Below are 18,342 nucleotides of genomic sequence, written 5' to 3'. Positions count from 1 at the left end.
TGGAACGGGCGAGGAAGTCTGTGTAGCTTGGTGTGCAGCAGGTCTGAGGACCCAGGTCTTTAGCATGTTTTCAGAGATTATTGTCATTTTCGCTAAGAAGCACAGCTCATGGTGAGAGGCGGGAGGGACTAGAGCCGACTGCAATCGGAACGGAAAATATATGTGAGCTATAGGGAGGAAAGAGAGAGGTCTCCCGGCAGAGGGTCACCATTGCTCTGGGATTTGCAGGAATTTATCACCACCATTAACAGCTATTTTCCGAGGGTTGTTTACCGCCCGAGCCTGAGACAACCAGATAGAGAAGCCCACTCCGGGACCCCAGCCACGCCCCCTCATCCCTTACCACCCCCCTCCCCAGTTGCATTAATGAATTCAGGGCCACCCCCTTGCTGGACCCTCCCATTGGCTCGTATCCTAACCAATCAGAGCCTTATACAGGTTTCACCTGGTCCCCGCTTCCTAAATAAACAAACAAATCAACCCTCACTGTGCCAGCTCAGTCTCCCCTCACCATCTCTAGCCCCCTCAGGCTTATCGAGTGTGAGCTGTGGCGCCCCATCCTCGCCTGTCCTCCACCCCATACATCCACCCCCTGCCCCATCCTTTTGGGACTCCTATCTAGGCTTGGTGTGGCTAGAGAGCCCCGCCTCCTCCCGTCGGTTCTGCCTTGTACCAAAGGCTCTGGAGGTTCATCTAAAGTGTCTCTGCCAATTTGAAAATGGCTCTGCATCCCTTGCCCCTGGTTCCTGTCCCTTGCACACCTCTACTGGTGGCCGCTTGCGCCCCTCCATCTTTTGGGGAGCTGGATCTGGAGCGGGCTGCCGCGTGAGACTACGGTCACGTGTTGTTTTGCCGCTGTGAGCCCAGTGGAGTGGGCGGGGACGCGGGCCTAGGCGGGAGGGGTCTGGGGCGGGCAGACAGCGGGGGACGGCCTCTTCTCCCCCCCAGCCCTCCCTTTCCCTAGCCCCCCCTCCCCTCCGCTCACCTTAAATACACCGCGCGTCACCGTGGCTAGTTGCTCCTTCGCTGGCAACTGAGCGCTAAGGAGACTGAGAGCTGCTGCAGCAGCAACCTCCGCAGCTCTAGCAGCAGTGGCGACCACCCCGCTTCCTTCCTCGGAAACCCCGACCGCACTCATTGGGACCGGGTCGTCCTGTCCGGGAGCCATGTGGCTCCCCACGGCCACTGGCTCCCGGTCAGACTCCGAGTCCGAAGAAGAGGACCTCCCCGTCGGGGATGAAGTCTGCAAACGCGGCTACCTGAGGAAGCAGAAGCATGGGCACAGACGTTACTTCGTCCTCAAACTCGAGACCGAAGACGCCCCGGCTCGGCTCGAATACTACGAAAATGCCAGGAAGTTCCGGCACAGTGTCCGCGCCGCGGCCGCTGCGGCAGCGGCTGCCGCCTCCGGTGCGCCGATCCCCGCGCTCATCCCGCCCAGGCGAGTGTTCATCCTGCACCAGTGCTTCTCCGTGAGCCAACGAGCTGATGCCAGGTACCGATACCTCATTGCCCTTTTCACCCAGGACGAGTACTTCGCGTTGGTGGCCGAGAACCAGTCGGAACAAGAAAGCTGGTACTCGCTCCTCAGCCGCCTCATCCTCGAGAGCAAGCGCCGCCGCTGCGGCTTGCCAGGCGCGCAGCCGGACGGAGAGCCGGATGCCCTGGAAGCAGCAGCGGCGACGGGGCCATGCTTCTATAAAGATGTGTGGCAGGTAGTAATAAAACCCAGGGGGCTGGGGCACAGAAAAGAGCTGAGCGGCGTGTTCCGGCTGTGTCTTACCGACGAGGAGGTCCTGTTTGTAAGGCTCAATACCGAAGTGGCCAGTTTGGTCGTCCAGCTCATGAGCATTCGTCGCTGTGGTCACTCAGACCAGTACTTCTTCTTGGAAGTTGGCAGGTCCACTACCATCGGTCCAGGGGAGCTATGGATGCAGGTGGATGACTGTGTGGTGGCCCAAAATATGCATGAGTTGTTTTTGAAGAAGATGAGAGCCTTGTGCGCAGACGAATACAGAGCCCGATGCCGCAGCTACAGCATCAGTATCGGCGGCCACCTGTTAACCCTGCTGTCCACTAGGAGGCACCTGGGCCCGCACCAGCTGGAACCCTGCGGCTGGTTCCGAAGATACCGCTTGGAGCACTTAAGCCACCTCAGGGCTATCAGTGACAGGGAAGAGATGCTCTTTAACAGGCGCTTCAAACCCTCTGAGCCTCTACCTCCCTCCAGGCTAGGAAGGGGGCACCTGCCCAGAGCCGGCAGGTCCAGGAGAGCGGTTTCAGTACCACCCAGTTTTTCCCACCGCTTAGCACCTAGCCCCCCGGTACGTGTCTCACACCACGAAGAAGTCTCCAACTCTAGCAACTCTGCAGAAAAAGACAAGGACGCTGAGGAAGGTAACGAAGGTGATTATATGCCCATGAACAACTGGGGCTCAGGAAATGGCCGGGGGTCAGGAGGTGGCCAGGGCTCAAGCGGTCAAGGCTCCAGTAGTCAGAGCTCAGGAGGAAACCAGTACTCAGGTGGCAGGCAGGGATCTGGAGGTGGCCAGGGTTCAGGAGGTCAGGGTGCTGCTGGAGGAAACCAGTATTCAGGAAATGGCCAGGGCACAGCAGGTGGCCATGGCTCAGGTGGAGGCCAGAGGCGTGGAGGTGGCCATGGCTCAAGTGGTGGCCAGGGACCTGGCGATGGACGTGGCTCAAGTGGTGGCAAGAACCCAGGAGGGGCCAAGGGCTCAGGAAGTGGGAAAAACTCCGATGATGGTGACCATGGAAAATCTCTGAAGAAAAAATCGTACTTTGGTAAATTCACTCAAAGCAAGCAACAGCAAATGCTGCCACCGCCACCACCGCCGCCTCCACCCCCATCAACTGGAGCAACTGGTGGGAAAGGGAAGTCTGGGGGAAGATTCCGACTTTATTTTTGTGCAGACAAGGGAGCCACAAAAGAACGCAAAGAAGTCAAAGAGGTGAGAGATATGGAGACCCTAGAAGGTGCAACCCGGGCGCCTTATAGAGCCAGAGCTTTTGATGAAGACGAGGATGACCCATATGTGCCAATGAGGCCAGGGGTGGCTGCTCCCCTTGCGTGTTCCAGTGACTATATGCTAATGGCTCCTCAAAATTCCTCCCCTTCAAAGAAGGGCCACTCTAAGTCACCATTTGAAGACTCCAGAGGGTACATGATGATGTTTCCCAGAGTGAGCCCACCGCCACCTGCCCCAAGTCCTCCAAAAGCACCTGATACTAATAAAGAGGATGACTCTAAGGACAATGACAGTGACAGTGACTACATGTTTATGGCTCCTGGAGCGGGTGCGATTCCTAAAAATCCCCCCAATCCTCAGGGAGGTTCTTCCTCCAAAAGTTGGAGCTCTTACTTCTCTCTGCCAAGTTCTTTTCACAGTTCTCCCTTGGGACAGAGCGACCATAGTGAGTACGTTCCAATGTTGCCTGGGAAATTCCTGGGGAGGGGTCTAGACAAAGAAACCTCTTTCCCCCCGCGCACCAAAGATGTGGCTTCGGAGACTGAGTGGTCATTCTCCAAACCTGGAGATAGGGGGTCACCTGCAAAGCCTTCAGATGATGAGTGCCCAGTGAACAAGGCTGAGGGACTTAACCGACTTTCTTTTATTGCAGAAGGAAATAATATCAAGGCCAAACCAGTAAATCCCACACAGGAGCAGAGAGGAGCTGATAGCTCTCATGACTATGTCAACATTGACTTCATTAAGAGAGAGCTCCGTGAGCCTGCTCTCTCTGCTCAAGGACTGCCAGATTCGTGGGGCTTAATTATTGACCCCAGACGCACAGGTATTTCTAGTTACCTGAATGTTGAAGTCGGGGTGCCCTTTCCAAATTCAGCAATCCGTCTCTCAGATCTTTTACGAGTTCTACCAGGTGCCAGCTCCATCTCTCTGGCCCGTACTAGGTGGCCCTTTTATCCTTTTCCAGGCAATGCTACAGGTAGCATTGTGGAAGAGGGTGAATACATTGAATTATTTTTCAACCCAGTCATGAGACCAATCGTGCCTTTTGCTGACCGTGCCATTCGCTATGATGCTCTAACCGGTGAAATGTATGTAGTCGACCCATTTTCTGAGTGCTGTATGGACGTTTCTCTCTTTCCTGGTCGATATTCTCATCCGCCACCTGTAGCTAGGCTGCTGCTGCAGGAGGAAGTGCAGGAGAGAAGACGCCCACAAAGCCGTTCCCAAAGTTTATTCGCCAACATCCGAGCCGCGGTCTCTGCTTTCCCTACTGACATCTTCGACAGAGATTTTCCCGCCGTTTCGGCCAGGGATGCTGATGTAACTGAGGAGCCCCTCTTGGCAGTGAGCCAGGCGTTAGCGGTGGTCTCTGCACTCGCAGCGGCCCCTGGCTTTGGCGTTCTCTTTGGCGGCTTCCAGAGCACTGCCAGATTTGACTCCGCCTCCTCTCGCTGGTTCCAACCTGTTGCTAATGCTCTGGGTGCCCAGGTTGTAAGAGAGGTCCGGGACATTACAGCAGGCTGGAATCATGGAGCAGGTAACCAAGCTGCCGGAGGTGAGGACCTGGCGGCCGGTGCAGCCGCTCCCCCATCTCCACCTCGCCAGCGAAGGGTGCTGAGACCCCCAGAGAGCGAGGATTCCGAGGACAGCGACGACGATGACGACGACATTTACGTGAGAATGGACTTTGCCAGACGTGACTACAAGAAGTGATCACTCTCCGAAAAGAGGTTGGTGACTTTATATTTTAAATTTCTGAAGTTAACGGAAATTGCCTAATGAGTGAGTTGATGCGCTACTTGCTATGGTGTTAGCGATAAGTGAGATGATAGTTCATGTACTATTGTTATTAGAGAGAGTAGAATTCAGTTTTCACTTTTCACATGGGACCTTTCTGGCCTTTGCGATAACATGAGCTTTGATCTAAGCCATAAATTTAACTGACAGAGCCAATTGTTAAACACTGGATTTATTTCTCAGGTGCAGTTAAAACTTAAAGCCTCACCGCATGAGGTTGCTTTCCTCTTCTCTAAGTCCTTCAGAAACTGAGCTCCATCAACTAATTTTCAAGTCTACAGCTAAAGCTGCTTTACCACAAGTGCCCAGTTTAAGCGCAGGGGTTCAATGAAAGTATGGAAAGTTTAGCAGTACCCAGCCAACTGGTAACATAGTTACCAGTCATCGTTTGCCCAGTTTGCTGGGACTTGTCCAAAAGGTTAACTCTCAGGTGTCAGCTGAATGGTGAGAGGGTACATAGACAATCTCAAACCCCAGGCAATTAAAAGGCAGCATTTGCTCTGGAAAGTTTTTGTGTTGATTTGTTTTTGTTGTTGCGCTTGCTGAATTGTGAGAAACTGTGAGTGTTCCTTTTCTCTGTCACTGGTAGGGAAAGGCCAGTCACTTTTGTTGGGCTTCATTTTCTTCTTTCACCCCTTCCCCTTTCTAGAGAAGTTGTAGTTGCATCTTGATTATGGATATGAATATTGTTTCAAACGTTTAAAAAAGCATTTAATTGATGTATCTTCTGGGAAAGCAAGGTAACAAGACTGGAGGAAGAAGACAGGACTCCAGGGGCAGCCCACCCTGAAGGGAGGGGGGTCAAGGGGCCTAATTTTGTGAATGAAGGGAAGAATTGTAAGAGTGAACCTTCTCCAAGAGTTCACAATATTGTCTTGAGAGGTTCTCGAGAAACGTCTGCAGACGATGACCCTGTAGCCTGCCCTGCCTTCTCTCTTTAGAAGACTATGCTTCCTTCCCAGTGAAGGGATGGTTCCCAGCAGCTCTCATTCCACTGGTCAGTTTCCTGCTTTCCTTGTGCTCTGGAATGCTTTTGTGATTGGATCTTTGCCCACTGTGCTTGATCAGGCAGAACAAGTTGGGGGCTGATCACAACAGCCACCTTACAAGCTCCCCATTTAGTGCAGGTGTAGCCCCCTGCCTCTTCTTTCTCTCCTTGCTATAGAAAACTTGCCATACAAAAACTCACACTTGCAGCACAGACACACCAAAAGAGTGATTATTAAAGCGACTAAGGGATGCTTTGGCTTGCCAAAGGACTCAATTCAAAAGTTCTTTAAATTGTAAGGCTCCTCCCTCCCCCAACACACACACACACACACACACACACACACACACACACACACACACACACACACAGAGAGAGAGAGAGAGAGAGAGAGAGAGAGAGAGAGAGATAGAGAGAGAGAGAGAGAGCGCTACTATCATAACTACATATTTAAAAGTCATAATTCCATTTCCAAGAACTTAAAATCAAACAATCAGCCTTTCAGGGACAAGTAAACAGAAAGTGCACCCCCAAATCACCCTCAAGCTTTTGCTGGAGCCTAAACACTGAAGGTACAAGGTACAACTTCGATGTAAAACTCCACATCAAAAGAGATGATGTGTCAGAGTAGCTGCTTGGGACCCTGTGATTCTCTGAAATGATGCCTACACTTTCTAATACTCTAATCTTTGTTCACACATAAATTAAAAATAGTGAAATCATACTGTTCTTCAAATAAACTCTGATTGCTGAGGATTATTGGGATCCAGGGCCATTATATTTTTTAATTACTGACTAATGGCTTTGTAGCTATTTTTGGAGGTTTAATATGCTTCAATTGTATTCTTTATTGAGGAAATTCCTGACTTTATTGAGGGGCTACACCACTGAAGTTGTATCTCATAGATAGGCAAGAGCTTACATTGAAAGAAACAAATGAGCATGAAAGCATTTGGGAGCAAGAAATCACTTTGCAAATATAATGGATTTTTACTTTGTCATTGGTTTAACACTGAAGTGAAATTTCAAGCATTTAAACTAATGATTTAGTTTTTCTGACAACTAGCTAATTTCTTGATGCTAAAGGGAGATTTGAGATGTAATTTTCTGCAATATATCACATGGAAGGGCTTTCGAGGATGTGTGGTACTGAAGCAACCTATTGCAGAAAATGACTTTCATTAGCATTTTAATGTGAATTGATAAAGTGTTGTCTGTGAAATGTTCAAAACAGGCCAGATGACTCTGATTATGTTTCTCTGTAACGCTATAGGAGAACTTTCACCTATTTCTGTTTTATCTTTATTTTCTTATCTAGCATTTAAAAATGAAAACATCATGTCAAGAAACAAATAGTATTGTGAACAAGGAAAAAAGACATATCATTAGGAGTCACATAGCTCAATAAGTTAATCTCAGTTTAGGGAATGTGCTTAGAGCTGGAATAGAGAAGAGCTATGTGTGCGTTATTATGTAGTTACAATCACTATTTTGGTTGTGACTGTTAGCTACCAACTTAGAAACACAAAGCTAAGTTAAAATTCTGTGTTTCTTTTTCATTAGTCTTTACTTTCATTACAAGTGTCACGCATGATTATTCACAGGTGGTATCTCCGTATTGAAATGTGTTTATTATGTGAGATTATAATTTATTAAGACCAGTTTATCACTCAATGCAAAAATAATGAATGTACAACTGTACGTATCTACAGTCAAGCCTCATGTAAGTATTTTACAGTTGCTCATTCAAACCATTTAGAAAGAAACACCCAGAATATAACTTGAGTATGTATTTTTTAATGAACAAAATGATTTTAAAGCAATCCCTTGATGATGAATGCTTCAGGTTTTGAACACATTAGCATTTAGAAGAGTGTCATTTCCCATGTGATTTAGTCCTATCCCTAAACCCTTGTGTGCCTTTTTGCTTCTTTTAATGCTTTACCTGATATAAAATTGATAGGTTGAAATGATTTGGGATGTAGATTTCTCTGGTATTTTTATTCAAGACATAGCATAGGAGAATGAAATGGGCATCTGTAGATGGCAGGAAATAATTGCTCAACCAAATTAGTTATGGTATGGTAGTACTTGGTGTTAAAAGGCCAAAAACTAGTAATTAACTTTTGACAATTAGGTCCTGTTATCACCACATAGGAAGTCAAAGCTGTTTTTCATTGTCCTGCTGCCAAGTCCTGTTGCTATAAATTGTGGGTACTGAAAGCAAATCATTTTTTACTGTATTAAATTTATTGTAAATAACTAGAATATAATTTCCAAATACCAGAGATTTTCCATTTATAATTAATGGATCACTTATTTTATGTAGCATTCATCATCCCCCCAAATCTGGATATTTCTTTGGAGTAAAGAGGTATTTGACCTAAACAGTTAAGAAGGACTTCACTCAGTTAAAGTTAGCTAAAGTTGTTGGCAACCATTATTCACATGCATTCATTCTATTTTAAGACTGATGCTTCCAGGATAAAAATGTCAGCTACAAGAAAAAACATCTCTTTGAAACCAGGGCCAGGACTTTAATTAAGCACACCAGACTGTTATACATTCATAAATACTCAACCAGGGTCTCCAGCTTTCTTTCCCTGTCTCTAATCACCAAACTTGAACCAAAATACTTCAAATCATTGGCAGGCGTTTATCTTGGGGAACAAACTAAGGTTTCTAAAAACAAATACACTTCATGTTGGAACAGATGCAGCTGTCCATTGCAGAAAGAACTAAGCATTACTGTGTGTGATTTCAAATGAACTGTTGTTAAATTGATAACTTCTTGATTGAGGGGAATGTTTTCCAGTTACAGATTGATTTCCTTATATTTTTCAAAGCACATTCACATTCATTATTTCAGTGATGGTAAGTACTGGAAGTGAAGCTGGAGTTAAGAATTTTCCTGTGTTCACGAAGGTAAGTGGCAGAGCTGAAAATGTAACTCATACGTCTGTTTTCCAACCTAATGCTCCATGGGTCTAAGAAAAACAGAATTATAAATGTAAATCTGTGGCTCCAGTTCCCACCATGCATTTTTAAAGCAAGTTATAATATTTTGGGATTATTCAGGTTTGGGAAGCATTATTCCTGTCTACTAGCATAGTTAAATAGGAATTGACAAACACATTTTGTAAATTTGAAATTACAATGACTATTTTCTGGGCTTTAGTAGGTTATTCACACTTTCCCCAATGGTGACGTAAGTGCCATAGGAAAGCATCGACTCTTTATTAGAGCTGCTATTGTTTTTGGAAAGGAAAGAATAAAGGAAAATTACTTCAATGTCAACAAATGGTCCTAATTCCAAGACCTGTCACTTAGGTAGCTTAGGAACTTAATTTACATATTTCTGCAAAAATGTATGAATTGAAGTGCATAACCTATGATACTCAGAAATTCCCATTTGAAGTAATTGCAATATACTATATATATGAACTATGAAGATGTTGCATATTAAAAATAATAAGCTAAATTACTAAGATATCTTTGTAACATCACATTTCTGTTAAAAACCTGTACGTGATATTTGAACAAATTCCATGATCCTACCTAGCCCAGTTTTGTCACAAGTAGATGAGCTGCTAATAATATGCATACCCGCAGTCAATCTGTGATGAGCACACATACCTTTTATCCTAAAGCTAAAATTCCCCAATGTAGCACTCATGGGAAGACTTAATACTTCCTAATTTAGGGTACTTCTTTCTAACCTTTTTAATATGAAGGAAAGAACAATGAGCATGACTAATAACCACAATAAGTAGGGAAAGGATGGAGACTTTGGTGCTCAGTCTTGTTGCATTCATTAAAATATCCATCAAAAGAAATAGATACTTACAGTTTAATTAAAGATCTTTTACTTGAAGGCTACTCTAGAGGAAGCTTTCTAAGGATTCTTTTAGCTCATTTCAGGTGACATGAAATACTGGGTACTTTGATGTAACCAGAGTTTAAAGTAACCTTGACACTCCATAATCCACTTGCCGGCATTTTCTTTCTCTTTTTCATTCCAGTAACTTCCCCCATATACTTAATTCCCGCTGCTCTGTACACTGTGCTCCGGTTATGTGCCCTCGCATTCAACTGATAGTTAAGAGAGTCATATCTTTTTGGTAGAGAAATAGAAATGTCAATCAAATCTTTGCAGTTATAGCTAGTTCTTTCAGAAGCAACTCCATGATTAGGTCAGAAGACCCTTATCACAATTGTTCTTAAATCCGTTGACTTGTGTCATCTAAGGCAAAGGTAGACTTATGCATGTAGGAGAAGCGTGAACATTTTCTCCCTAAGGCTCCATTCAGGCAGCTAAACTGGGCTGGGAACAGGAGTAACTATCCTAGTGTTTTTGTCTAGCTTGTGTTTTCTCTGTTCAGGAATCCCAGGGTGTTGATTAACCATGTCTGTGCCAAGGAAGTATCTTCAAATGCGTCTCTTGGGAACCCCATTAGGTTTTGTTTCCTTTTGTTCAAAAACATGGAAGGATAACAGTTCTTTACTCTGATTTTGAACATAATTTTTGTCATCATTTTTTTTTTTTGTAGAGTGATTACCTTGCCACCAAAACCAAACACCTTTTAGAAGAAAAACGACACAGAATTCATCTTCATCTACTCCAGATCTGCCTAAAGGAAAGAAAATGCTTCTGTATAGAAACCAGCCTCTGTTCCTACCAGTCAACTGGACCGTGGCAGCTGAATGAGCCTGTTCATGGAGTTCATTCTCACTACTGCCTCCTGGATCCATTGATTGACTTAAAGATGTTCACACTGTACATAGGCTTTATGTCCTAGCTTCCCTGACCTGTCCCTTTGAAAGGAATAAGATGCTGTAAGTTAGTATCTCATAACACTTCCCTTTTCCTCTCTAAAAATGTGTTCAGTTTATGTAAATACAGCCAGTACCAACTTTAATGACATATAATACTTGGATGAATTTCAACGTGAACATCTTTAAACAATGGCAGATAAATAAATATGTATATATATTAATGAGAAGGTAGGTATGATCTGGAATCTTTTTCTGATCAATGCACACTTAAAACATTTCTTGATCAAGGAATTAATCTGAACTGAACTTCTTCTAACTTGACAAGGCATTTTCAGTATTTTAAAGACATGACTAAAGGGCAAATTATCTCAGATTTTGCCCATTAACAATACTGCGACATTCTATTGACACTATCAACTAAAGTGATGTCTTGACAGAATATCTTAAGGGCAGAGCCAAAGAGCAGGTTGTCTACTTGTTCATGTACAACCTAGCCATGGTCTGCTAGTGGATTGGACATTTCCAAACCTATTATTTTGAAACCTACATTTATCCCTGAAAAGAGGCAAGCCTCCATCTCAAAAGACCATTTCTGCCTCTCTGGAGGCTCCTCCTTCCTACTCTTCAAACTATCTCCCCCTCTTTCTGGTCTTTCCCCCAGTAGCCATTGATCCTCCCATGCCCAGGACACCTATAAAGAAATTTGTTTCCCATATCAGAAATATCAATTGATCATCTGCCTAAAATTTAAGCCAAACGGAACCTCTTATAAGGCTTTTTTTTCCTCCCAGAAAATATAAGCCAGTATAAGATGTACAAAATTTAAAAGAAAAAAATTCAGAGCAAGCTCGCCCCACCCCCATTTTTGCTTGCCTCTGATGGAAACTGAATTAAGATTTTAGGAACCTGGACCTTTGTGGACCTGACAACATCAGGTGGTGACAACACAGGATAGAAACAAAGGTCCTGAAGCTTGCTTAGAGCTTTGTTATGTGGTGGCGTACAGTTCTTGGCTGTAGTACCATCACTGGCAAACCTCAATCATCTCACAGATGGGTGTGAGTGTTTGAGCAAGTGTCTGCAAAAGTGTGTGAGTGCTAGTGTGTGTATGCACACATTTGTGTGTATGTGCACCTTTGTGTACCTGTGAACATGTGATTACCTGTTGTGTGTAACTCTTTAAAAAAAAAATTGCTTCGCATTTAACGTGCAACTTTGAAGTAGTGTAATATTTACGTGAAGTTCTTTGCCACTCGGTTCCTATATCTTTGAACGTGTGCTTCTATCTTTGAGCAGGCTTCTAGTACATGTTGCTGAACTAACTTTCTGAAGAACCGAGTTGATTTCTATTGTTTCTTCCTGCCTACCAAGCAAAGGGATGGGGAGTGCTCCTTTTTCCCTGTGTAAATTGTGCTGAGAGGATGTAGCTTCAATGCCACTCACTTACCCAGTTTCTGGTCATTGCTGGGGCATCACTTCCATCCGTCCCTTCAGGCTCCTCTCTTGGTCCTACCTAGTCAGTAATGCAGTGTGGCTTTTGTTCATCGTAACAGTGTACTCTTTAGGCAGCCTTCCTTCAGGGCTTCTGTTACCATTTTAATTCAAGTAAGTTGTCATAATCGTTCAGAAGTGTAGCAAGAAAAGATTATTTGAGGGAAACTGCTGTATTACTTTGTTCACATATTCGGTTTAGGGGCTGCCAATAGACAGGGTACAGAACGTAGAGCACAGAGGTAGCACAGTTGCTGAATAAATGAATGGAAACCTCAGACACAACAGTACATACGATTAGTCACAGGTACATATAGTCACAGGTACAGCATAACAAATATGCAGTCTTTGGGATACAACTTCTTAGTTTACAGATTTAATTAATTTATTCAGTATTGTGCTGGAAGAATATGGAATATGTGTACCAACATACCACTTACCTTCCAGTGATGTTTATGCTGCTGAGAAAAAGAAATGATGGAACGATTTGTGTGTGTGTGACTACTACATTAGTTTGGTGTCATACATAGTTACTTGGTCAGTAAAAACTAAAGCTTACAGTTCCAACAGTTCATTGCATTTGCTATTTCTGCTTCACAGACCTGCTTTGAGTTGCTCTGTGTTTGTCTTCCTTTGTAAATACTCTTAAGCTTTCTTGTTCGTAGGCATCTCGTTTGCAGTTTGGGGAGACAACCTTGCAACTCTGTATAGTGTTTATATATATATCTGACTTGCTTTTCCGTAGAGCTACTTGCAATAAATGTGTTGGTGTAACTTATTGGTGTGAAGTTTCATTTTTCATTGTACAATCCTCTCAACTTCATTATCAATATATTTCCCTGCTCTTGCAGAACTGATTGCCAGCCATTTCCCATAATGAAGGAGTTGGGGTGAATAAACCATGTCTGTTACTGTCCCCACAAACATGAAGCTTTTTGACATAGTTAATAGAATCAACTCACTTTTGAGTTGACAAATGTAGAGGTGATGCTAGTACAAAATAATCGACGAAATGAGTGCCCTGAGTTTACACTTGGACCATGACCCAAGGAGAATGAGGCGATTGTTTGTAATTAGGCTTTATCTCCTTGCCACTTAACATTTTCCTTTGACAGAATCCCTTTTCATTGCCTTCTCTTTAGCCATGGGGGAAAATACACCAATAGACAGAAAGCATTTTCACACTGATGGACTATAGAAGGAAGGGTAGATTGAATATTATGAATTCATTTATAAATTATATTAGTCTTTTTGGAATCCACAGGCCTTAAAAAGTGCTAAAAATATGATTACCCTATTACCTATTTGGTCTTTCCCAAGTTACCCTTACCACATAGAAAAATGAGAACAATTCTGGAATCCAGTAGGTGCACACAGGTCAGATAGGTCACAGTACAAAAATACAGGTCTCAGATTAGATATAGATGAGCTGTCTGTGCAAACCACTGTTGGTTGTACAACTTGTGTTTTCTGGGTACATCTCAGAAGATGTACATAAAAGATTATTACAATGGTAAGATATAATTAAAGTTTCTTTATCATTAAAGACCACAACACAGCAGAGGTGGGGGAGTGATGCCCTTCACCCCAACATAAGTTTGGGAGGGTGGGTTCTGCAAAATAGAGCCAACCCCATTGGTAGGGGTGTGGGTGAACCAGCTTCGAAGTTGAGCATGGGAGAGCTATCCCTATTATCCATCTGTCATGGAGGGATGAGTAGGGGAGAGATGCCCTCTCCCCACTGCCCATCAATGCCTGGGGCAGATGAGAAAACTCCCCTGCCCCTCATCAGGTGCAGAACTTGGAGAGTGGCCCCTGTGCCATATCTGGGCAACACAGTGGGACTGACCCTGAAGGTGTAGGTGTGGAAGATCCAACCCCGAGGGCATGAAAACAGGAGAACTGGCCCCATCTCTTGTTGGAAAGGGTGAACAAGCCATGGTAATACCTGGAGAACTCACCCTGGTGCTAAGAGAGCTGGCTCGATGAACAACTCTGCAACTACCCAGGCTCAGAACTAGGGTTATGTGTTACTCCACCCCAACATCCATCCCATCAGTGATATGCTGGAGTATATAAAAGAATGTTCTTGCAGATGCAAAGCTGCAGGGTCTCCATGATACAGGACAATAGTAGGATATCCAAGAGGAGTCCCAGTGAGGGCCCAACATAGATAGTGTAGCAGACACCAGAGGCCTTGAACCAGACCAATGACCCTTTGCAATGGACACTTGCATATAAAGATATATGGATAATAAAGGGTTTTACTTCTTAATTCACTGTGTCACCCTACAGCTTCCATGATGAGAATTTTTTTCTTTTTTTGTAGTATCGAGGGGGCTGTGTCCTACCGCCCAGCTAGCTTAGCCCCAAAATAACCATGCAGAAATTGTATCAATTAAATTACTGCCTGGCCCATTGTATCTAGCCTTTTCTTGGCCACCTCTCACATCTTGATTTAACCCATTTTCATTAATGTGTATCACCACTTGACTGTGGCTTACCAGCATGAGTCTAACCAGCGTCCATCTCAGGCAGGAGAACCATGGTGTCTCAACTCTGTCCTTCTTTTCAGCATTTAGTTCAGTCTACTCTGCCTAACTAAGCTGCTGCCCTATCAAAGGGAAGGGAGTTTCTTTATTCAACCAATGAAAGCAACACAAATATAGAAGAACCTCCTACATCATTTTTTCATTTAAATTTCATTTTTCAGGGAGAGATTACAAGGACAGAGGGTGGACATAAAGGGACAGTGGAATGAAAGAGAAATGCATGATATGAAAGTCACAAACAATAAATAAAAAGAAAAAAAGAGATGCCACAACAGATAGAACTTTAGTTACTCTAATTTCATGAATGTAAATAAAAATTTATAAATACTAATTCACATACAATATACAAATTAGATATATAAATATTCATTTCATTGTTGGGGGGAGTGAGCCACTTGTTCTTTCCAGCTGCCTGGCTAGCTTAGATCCAAAATAATCACACAGAAACTGAATTAATTAAATCACTGCTTGGCCCATTAGCTTTAGCTTCTTATTGTCTAACTCTTACATATTAATTTAACCCATTTCTATTAATCTGTGTATCGCCACATGGCAGTGGCTTACTGGGTAAACTTCCCAGCATTTGTTTCCAGTGGCTCCATGGCTTCTCTCTCACTCCGCTTCTCTTTTCCCAGCATTCAGCCTAGCTTTCTCTGCCTACCTAAGTTCTGCCTTACTATAGGTTCAAAGCAGTTTCTTTATTCATTAATGGTAATCACAGCACACAGAGGGGGACTCCCACATCATTTCATGGAACTATATAAGTATACATACATACATACACACATATAATTTCCAATGGATTTTCAAAGTTAAATGCATGCGTTGGTGCTTTTCAGTTCACATGCTCTTCGTATGCCCACTTAGGTGTTAATTCTTAACAATTTGAATTCCCAGAACAGTAGGGACAGACTGCTGACTATCAGCACAACTCAGTAGTAGGAAGCACCTATATATAAGAGTGCAGAAAACTTCAGCTTCTTTATTCTTCTTTTCTTATGCATGGTAACCAAATAGTCTTTGTGAGATATCAAGGGATTCTTTTATTTTTTTATTATGAAAATTGGGGACAAATATGTATTATACATGGTGATGGGTTTTATAAAGTTGTTTCCATGCAAATATATCATGTATTTTAACGTTATCCAACTCACCCTCCATTTTCTCCACCCTCTTCTTATTCCCATCCATCCCTTTAGATAGTTTTGCCTCTGCTTCCACATTCTATTCTCAGTGTCATGTTACAGAATCAACCTAGGTGTCAATTAAGGGAGAAATAAATAAATAACATGGGATAAGTTTACACAATGAAATTTTATTTACCTATAAAGCATAGAAAAATATGTCATTTTCAAGAAAATGGGTACTGTTTCTTTAAGACATAAAACCTTTCAGAACACTTGTCAGATAAAAGATGCCTAAGTAGACACTAGTTAAGCACATCCAGTGACTGTTTAGAAAAACATTAATAGGTGCTAATTGACCTCAAAAGACATCTTGGAAATGCACCAAAATGCTTTTAAGAAATGTTTTGCAAACAAAGCTGACATAAGGCATAACCTGGAAAATGTGAGCATGAGAATTTATGTGGGTAAGTCAGAGCATGACCCCTCATTTATAAAATGTGCAAAAGTGAAATTATGCAAAATTAATGCACGGAATGAGGTTGGGCTGTATTCCGTTTTAGAAAATCCAATTCATTTTCCCTCCAAGATATGCATGTTAATAGATGCTGGCTTTCACTCAGCTACCTTAAGTCCCAGTTTGCTGCTTAAGTGTACTTCAGAGATAAGGAATGCAACTGAGCTGTACAAAATGAGACGACTTCCCTCCCGTCTCTTGTGCATGATAAATGCTAAAGCAATTAGGAACCACTGTTGCATGCTACATTGGAATTTGTCAGAAACATACAGTGCTGTGCTATGTAAATGGGGTAAACTTACACAAAGTCTTGAGAATTTAGGAGGAAACTGCTGGTTTTACTTAATATTAAGCATTTGAGTTCATACAACTGAACTAGGAACAATCACCTCCTTGCGTTTTCAGTCTCAGAATATCCATTATAGGGTCTTCTATGCCAGCAGAAGCATTCTGAATTAGCATTTTAACTAACAAAGAAATATTAAAATGGAAAACAGATTCTTAGGTATCACCAGAAAAAACAATGTGAGGCTTATAATTCCTTCTATATTTCAAGACTCGTAACACCCAAGAAAATTTCATCATTTTTGCATTTTGTATCTCATTTCCAGGGACCACATGTATGCAGGACCTTTAAAATATATTCTACTTTAGATGTTTGTTGTTGCTATTTTCACATCTTCATCAATAAATTAGGGAACATATGGATAAGCTTGTTTCTGTGCTGTTTCTTTCCCTCATATATTAAGCTTATGGTCATTCCAGAAAGACCAAAAGTATTGGAGGTTGCCCTTAGTTCATAGAGTCACCGGTCAGCATATCAGTTACGACACAATAGCCCAGGTAACTTGAAAATAGCTTGTTTCAAAAGACAGTCAGATCTTTTTGTGGGAATGTAACAATAGCATTATATCATTGTTTCATCTTCAAACTAATAGTTGACCCTTTTTAAATACTGGAACTGGGTGGAGATATACAAGGATTTTGAGATGCGCTATAGACCACACTCTTCCATCCTTTCAACAATGTCTTCATTCACTTTTCTTACTTGGAGTAGTTATCTTAATCATATTTTCTAGTTATCATTTTTTCTACTTTTATTATTTATTGTTTATACATTTTACATACCAACTACAGTTCCTCCTTCCGCTCCCTACCACCTCCCTCTAGCTCCCACCCACTCGTCAGAAAAGATAATCCCTCCTATGATATATCAAGTTGACAAAGGAACCAGTCCCTCCTCCCTGCATCAAGGCTGAGCAAGGTATCCCACCAAGGGAATGGGCTCCAAAAAAAAAAAAAAAAACAGTTCATGTACCAGGGATAAATCCTTATCCCACTGCCAAGAGTCCCCCAAAGAGACAAAGCCACACTACTGTCACCCCCATTGAGAGGGCCTAGTTTGGTCCCATAGCAGGCTCCTCAGCCGTCAGTTCAGAGTCTGTGAGCTCCCACTTGCTCGGATCAGCTGTCTCTGTGGGTTTCCTGATCCTGACCTTGACATTCCTTGCTCATATAATCCCTCCTCTTTCTCTTCAACTGTACTTCAGAAACTCGACCCAATGCTTGACTGGGGTGTTTTCTAGTTGTCGTAATCATGTTTCCTAGTTAACAAAGTTCTGATAAAAAGTCTAATAGGAAATAGGATGAATTGGCTGGGGAGAGGTATTCCTAGACTGGAACTCATGACTCATGATAATCCATGGAAAATGAGAGGGATATATAGATTTTTCTCTTTCTTTTTGAGACAGAGTCTTGTTATACAACCGAGGTTGGCCTTGAAATAACTATGTAGTCCAGGGTGGCTTTAATGTAATTATCCTTCTATTTTCAGTACCACTTACTACTGTTATCATGTCCAGTACCATATAAAAACAAAAATTATGACTTTCTCTTTTCCCCTTTTTGAACACTCTTAACTAACACCAAAAAAAAAAAATGTCTTCACTGTCTTTACTATATCTATTACTCAAAAAGTCCTTGTTTGCAAATTCAAAGAATTTAAAACAAGAGAAAGAAGGTACTATTTTCGGGGAGAAAGAGGTTCAACAAGAGGCAGTTCAGAAGGTTGAGGGGGTACAGTGAGGTAGAAATATGAATAAGAATG

At 42.8% G+C, this 18,342-nt stretch overlaps 1 protein-coding gene across 1 annotated transcript; it reads left to right on the top strand.

The window, feature by feature from the left end:
• Positions 1–718: 718 nt before the first annotated feature.
• Positions 719–12,814, top strand: LOC121436878 (insulin receptor substrate 4-like). The gene is given in 3 exon segments (XM_041636784.1): positions 719–825; positions 965–4,720; positions 10,326–12,814. Coding segments are annotated over 2 exon segments (3,846 nt in total). The 3' UTR covers positions 4,704–4,720; positions 10,326–12,814.
• The last annotated feature ends 5,528 nt before the right edge of the window (positions 12,815–18,342 follow it).

Source organism: Microtus oregoni, unplaced genomic scaffold (genome assembly GCF_018167655.1).
Source record: "Microtus oregoni isolate MIOR12 unplaced genomic scaffold, Mior012 000050F_005, whole genome shotgun sequence".
In the NCBI taxonomy this organism is placed as follows: Eukaryota; Metazoa; Chordata; class Mammalia; order Rodentia; family Cricetidae; genus Microtus; species Microtus oregoni.
Note: the sequence above shows the minus strand (reverse complement) of the source record. Positions and strands in the feature narration are given on the sequence as shown.